This window comes from Hermetia illucens, chromosome 1 (assembly GCF_905115235.1).
Source record: "Hermetia illucens chromosome 1, iHerIll2.2.curated.20191125, whole genome shotgun sequence".
NCBI lineage: Eukaryota > Metazoa > Arthropoda > Insecta > Diptera > Stratiomyidae > Hermetia > Hermetia illucens.
This window is the reverse complement of record NC_051849.1, coordinates 95010531-95016657: the sequence shown is the minus strand read 5'-3', so window position 1 is coordinate 95016657 and position 6127 is coordinate 95010531. Positions and strand designations below refer to the sequence as shown.

General features: G+C 41.6%; 1 protein-coding gene across 1 annotated transcript in view; it reads right to left on the bottom strand.

Annotated features, from left to right (window-relative positions):
* Positions 1-233: 233 nt before the first annotated feature.
* Positions 234-6127, bottom strand: part of LOC119656055 (cubilin homolog) — a 76898-nt gene continuing 71004 nt past the window's right edge. Inside the window, exons 23-28 of the mRNA XM_038062326.1 lie at positions 1570-1740; positions 1263-1500; positions 1046-1203; positions 629-926; positions 470-570; positions 234-411 (exon numbers count right to left, since the gene is read on the bottom strand). Coding sequence (XP_037918254.1) covers positions 271-411; positions 470-570; positions 629-926; positions 1046-1203; positions 1263-1500; positions 1570-1740 — 1107 coding nt within the window. The 3' untranslated portion in view covers positions 234-270. The remainder of the gene's footprint in view (positions 412-469; positions 571-628; positions 927-1045; positions 1204-1262; positions 1501-1569; positions 1741-6127) is intronic.

The following is a 6127-nucleotide window of genomic DNA, read 5'->3' as shown; positions in this document are numbered from 1 at the left end:
AGTTACTGTCGTATGTGACAACTTCACTAGGCTGAGCACTGGTGCAGAGAAGTACCCGCACATATATTAAAAGGCTTCTTTGGTGCTCTATATACTCAGACTGGCTGCATGTTTAGGTAAATTTTTTTAGATTGAGGAATGTATTATATTATTGGGGTCATGATACAAAGTGGAGTTAAAAAATGGGGTGGATATTATTTTCACTTTACATTACTTGATTGAAACGAATATCATAATATTTTTAGATAATTTTATTATTGATTATACTTCTCAATTGTTAAAGTGGAAGAGTTTCGTATCATCATTGATTGCCCCGAACCGCAGGACCCATCCAGTTCCATCGAAATTCACAGACTTCCGATACTTGACAGCTATCGTATTACGCCGTCCCCTATACGGACTTGGCTTATCCTTTAAAAATAGTAGAGGGTCAGTGATGACAAATTCCAAAGTAATCTTTACTGCCTACCTCTCCGCAAAATCGTCTAACAACTTCCTCTCCACTCTCTTCCAATTCAATTATCTGCAGATAATCGGATGGACATGTTGTCCGTGCACCCATATCGAAGACTTCAATGAGATATTGATTGAGGTCATTTGAGCTGTAATTCCGATAAAGGATACTCACCGTCAAAAACTAGTGCCACTTTCATATTGCTTGGCACTTCGATATCCCATCGGCAGTCTGAGGTGTTTCGTGTATTGAGTGGGTATAGAGGACTTGTGAAAATTCCACCATAGTTTCTCAGTCGTCCCCCGCAGCCTGGTCCCGCGTTCGAAGCCAAAAATGTTGCATCATAATTCGAGAACATGCCGGTGTTTTTCACTTTAACTTTCAAGTGGTTGGTATTAGAGAAGATGCTGGACGCTGGTTCCAACTGTCCACACTTCCTGGATATTTCTGTACCATTATCGCCATCATACACCTAAATGAGGAAAGGCGGTTGCTTATTATGTTTTTTGATGGAGCGAAGATCAAAATTCGATTGAAGATTGGGCTCGACTGGTTCACTTTGAGAAAGATGAATTTTGGTAGTACACTTACGGCAAAATACTGTTTATTGCAATCGTCATCTAGTGCATAATAGGCGTTGAAATATAAAGTAATTGTGTAGTTTTCAGGCGCCAGAATATAAAATTCGCAATCGAGATACGAATTCAAAAAGATTCTCCCTTGAATGCCCGTGTAGTTCTTATAACATCCTGAAAAGGAATAAAGTGAAGGTTTTCGAATTTCAGCAATAATTTGTTATGATATCAACCTGAGATAGGCGTGGCCGAGAACTTTACACCAGATTTCTGGATATCTTCGTCACTTTTAAAGATTACATAGACAGTATTCGAGTTCGAGAAATAGTCAGTGGGCGTGCTGTTGCCGCAGTAGTGCAGCCGCCCCTCCGGGTTTCGGGAAATTGAGTCGGCGTACGTAGTAATCACACCATTCTCGATTCCATTTCGCACAATTTCGCTGTCTAAGCCATTGTCGAATGTCCAAGATGCCTGAAAGTTATTTCATGCATTTGTAATCTTAACATAAAAAATTTTCCCCAAGAGAAAAACATTACTTACATCCTCTGTGTAAATTTGCAAGACATCTTTGGTACATTGGCCTTTGTCATCTGGTCCTTGCAGATCGAATTTTGTAAAGTGAAGGTGCAGATGATATTTGGTCGAATGAATTTTCCAGAGACATCTCAAATTTGGAGGATATACGTCACCCGGGGTTTGAAGTGTAATTCCCTACAGTAAAATTAAGCAAAAAATATGAAACTATTGTTTAATATTATTGATATTAAATATTAACTGTTTTGGTAGTTACAAAGTGAAATTGCACTCGTTATTGAACTTTTTGTATTGACTGAAAGTAGGTTGAAAAGATAGGTATGGTATTTAGAAACCGGCAACCCGCTGTATGAGGCATATTTCGGATATCGTAGGGCTCCCTTTTTATCTGCCATTCGTATCTTCCCGATAGGAACGGCAACATAATTGCGAACCCAAGCACATTCTTATTTCTAGAAATTTGTCTAATCATTAGTAAATATGACACCATCATCCTTGACCCGTAACCTCTAGATATAGTCATCCATCCACCGTGATTAACAGTACTTATCTTCAGAAACTCTGCTCGTTCATTAATCGAACCCTTAGATCCAGACAATTCCAGTTCAGTTCTTGAGAACCCTTAATCTGTCAAATTTGTGCGGATTCCCGCCCCGATTTTCTAAACCTCATGATCCTCGTAGATGACAAGCTGTATAAAAGGATGTTGCCCCGGAGATTACTTAGAAATACGTACTCCTCGTAGTAGTCGTAATTGAAGGGCAAGATACATGATACTTCAATTCAATTTGTGATAGAATTCGCACCCTGTATACCAACCAAATCCTATAGCCACTATGTTCACCATCAACCGCACTGCAGTCGGTGTTCAATCTAGAATTATTCTCGCAGACAATTTCGTCGTGTTGGGATTGCATGCAGCAGTCCGCCACTATACCTATTGTGTCCATGAAGATGGAACCCAAGGATATTAACTTCTCACTATTCAACATCAACCTGCGGCTGAGGGGCAGATTTTGGAGACCTCCCTAGATTCATATCTCCTCGCGAAGAAATCTGTCGAAGACCTGCTCTCTACTTCAACAGCAAGCTTTTAATTAGTGCCTACCAACCAGTTGGCGAGAGAGGAAGGTACAGCAACCTTTATGATATTTGAAACTTGAAATCCCACTCCGGTCGGTGAGCAGTTTTATAGCATTGTTGAAGGGTGGTTCCCGAAATATTGGTGCAAATAAAATAATTAACACTACCGAAAAAGTAAAAATAGTTCAACTATTTCAAATAATTTAGTCCCTAGACGCAAGGTTACAATTAACTATTTTCTATTACATATTAGACACGTTTATGTTTCCAAACATAAGGGTTGATCAAAACAAAGTTGTAGGGCTGCCCTTCTAACTTTGTTGTCCTACAGCCATGGGTTCGGTTTAACAAAATTTGTGGTGTTGGATCGGTAAAGAACACTTGGATCTTCTACAATGAAAGATCCACAACACCGAGAGCTTGAGATTGATATTAGATTCATAACTCTTAGAATTAACTATGTTGAGGCATTTTAGTGCTCAGGACGTAGCTGTGGTCATTCCACAATACCAGGCTTATGACAATAGGGGAAATATCATAGTTGGCTCTGTATACGATGCAACAACTAAGGGATTTGATAGAGTCATCTTAAATTTTTAATAAGTTGTGATGCGAACGCTTAACAACTTTATTAAGTGAGTAACAAATGCAATGATAAGCGATATGGAAATGGGGGAAATAAAAACGCGGGTGCCAAAGCAAAACCGTGCTCAATTTCCCCCATGCCCGGAGCGGAATCAGCAATTAAAGTATTGGTAACATTGGCTAATGCTCACAGACTGGTAGCAGGCTTGCTATAATGACAAGTGGCAGAGCCTGAATGCTACTAGACATTCCAAACCGTTCCTGCCAGATCCAAACAAATATACTGCAAAATTTATCCTTTGAAAAACCAGGATGTGATTATTGGGTATATGTTCAGAATTAAAATTCTACATTTCCTGTAACGGGAAGGCGAAAGCGAATGCAAGGAATATTTCCCATGTAAGCGCTCCGCCGATGGACCCATAAGACATTGAATTGATGTACTCCAGTTGTAGCGGGTAGTAGCACATCGACTGAAGGAAATCTTACGAAACATGAACGAATTTGAGATGCCTTCATTAGATGGAGGCATCGAGTAGAATAGGCTACACGTTCTCAGTGGCTATGCTTCTCCCCCACCCCATTCAAACGCATATGAAAATGCGACTTTTTGGGTTTTACCATTACCTTTAAAAAGATGCTTTACCGTTAACTCTTGGCTTCTCTGATTTACCATTATCTGATAAACGCAGACTTCTCAGTGTGTTAGAAATGCGCCTAAGGCACGCTTATCCCTGGAAAGAGGGAAAATTTGCTTTTGCCTGGGTGCCCGTTCAGTGCGCCAACCGCGTGGGTCACTCAGTTGAACATGCCCTCTTATTTTTCAAAACCGGTATCTTGCTCAGGATTACTTGACAGATACCTACATTAGTCTGCCTATTTTATATAACGACTGCTTCCATGGGAAGAAAACCAATCTTCACAAATTGAGCGACACTCCAACTCTCGCCAGGATTTCTGTTAGCTAATCTTCATGGTTTTGGATAGTCGGTATTTTCAAATCAGGAACAACTGCTCTCTGTATATTCTAGTCTTCCTGGAATTCCACGAGATTTCACACTTTCCGCAACACTCCTCCCGCTATTCACAGCTCCACACAACCTAATAAAGATAATAACTTGATGTTTTCATGATCTAAATGTCCACGAAGAATGTGGTATGCGGGAAAGCAGACTTGAGATTTATGAATACGCCCGAAATATTCTGCCATTTAAGGCGGTTAAAGAGATAGAAATTGGTGGGCTAGTAGTTTGCAACTTTCGACTGGATTCTGCTAATGAGTCGCCACCCATCCTTACGGCTCCGTCAGAGTCCTCTTCTGTCTCGTGCGTCACTCTGGTTTGGAATTTGGACATCGCAAAAGTTGACTGACTACGGAAACGTGGGGCGGATCAATGAACATAAGCAGCTGAGAGCTTTGTTGGTCGATGCTTGTGGAGGTGGGCACCACGCGGTGAAGTTCCGTTGCTGCGGTGCTTTCGGTTGCCTTTGGGGGACGTTGGTGGCAGTGCTCTTATTCGCGATGATGCGCAACTGAAGATTACGAAGGAATTATTAATTGTATTAGATTCCGCAAGGTTTAGTGGATGATATGGTAAGTCACCGTAATATGCAGATCCGGGGTGCGCTCACACAATTCAAACCTTTCTTCTACATTGCTATATGTGAGCAGCACATGGAGAGTGACTGCCACCTCGGTTGCAAGCTTTCATCAATTCGTGGCAATGTTGTGTAATCTCTGGTCTGAGACATTGTCGAACGAAGAAATTCGGCAGTATACGGGGGCGGAAATTCACAATCCTAGGTTGGCTGGGGCTGGGGCACCTTACATAGGGGAAGAAAAAGTTCCTCGGAAAGTTCTGGATAGATATGGCTAGCGTCTCATGCTCCACATATAAGTTCTTGATCATGTAAAAATTTCGGCAGTTTAACAGGTTAAATTACTTACCATCCGGCGAAGGCATGTAAGCTGAGTTTTCTCGACTAGTGAGTAAATTCTTAGACCTATATGCAAGCATGAAAACTATTGGAACATTCTCCGCTGTAGTACAAGATCTTATACTAAAGAAGGTATTAAATGGTTCCTAAAATACGGCGTATGGTTTCAAATTAAAAACTTTGGCCTACATTGAAAAAATATTGTAATTTGAAAGATCGATTAACAAATATATATTTAGCGCCGAAATTGACCAAAGTATCAGATTAAGAGGTTGATTTGTTTAGTATAGGAATAGGGGTGGGAAGAGAATCCACTACATGTTCACGGAAGTCTGCAGGGTTTTGGCTATAGTGTTAATAATAAGAATGGTTGGCGCAATAATCCATATTGGATCAGGGCCTTGAAGTCTGTTAGAGCACTTCATTTAGGAGCGTACACAGTACCTTGTAGGAGGTACACTACAGTACGCTGTAGGAGGCAATGTGGTCAGCATTGCGCTCGCTTGAGATTATTATCCTGATTTGACTCAGGTTTCATTCACGGCTGAGTCGACTGGTATCCGACATCCAGTCACGATAACAAATTCCTCTGCCGCCAGTGAGATTTAAACCGCGATCTTTCGCTACGACAGCCCAACGTTCTAACCACTTGAGCCATCCGGACACATCCGGCTATAGTGTTGGTCATTTTCAAAATGACACTTTCGTATGGTAGGTACCAGTGGCGGTTCCGACGAGCCCAATTAGCGCTTTGGTGCGCCGTTTTGATGCCACAAACTCCTAAGGCCGTGACTGTTGTTATGTGTGTGTGTATGGTGGGGGGGGAAGCTACAGCTTCTGAGCACTCAGGCCGTGTTGGCCCATTGTACTCGCCTCCCCCGTCTAACGGAATATTCTGGATTCGTTAACGTATCGCAGGATTCCCGTTAGTGGATGTGATGCTACCCGTCGCAATTGG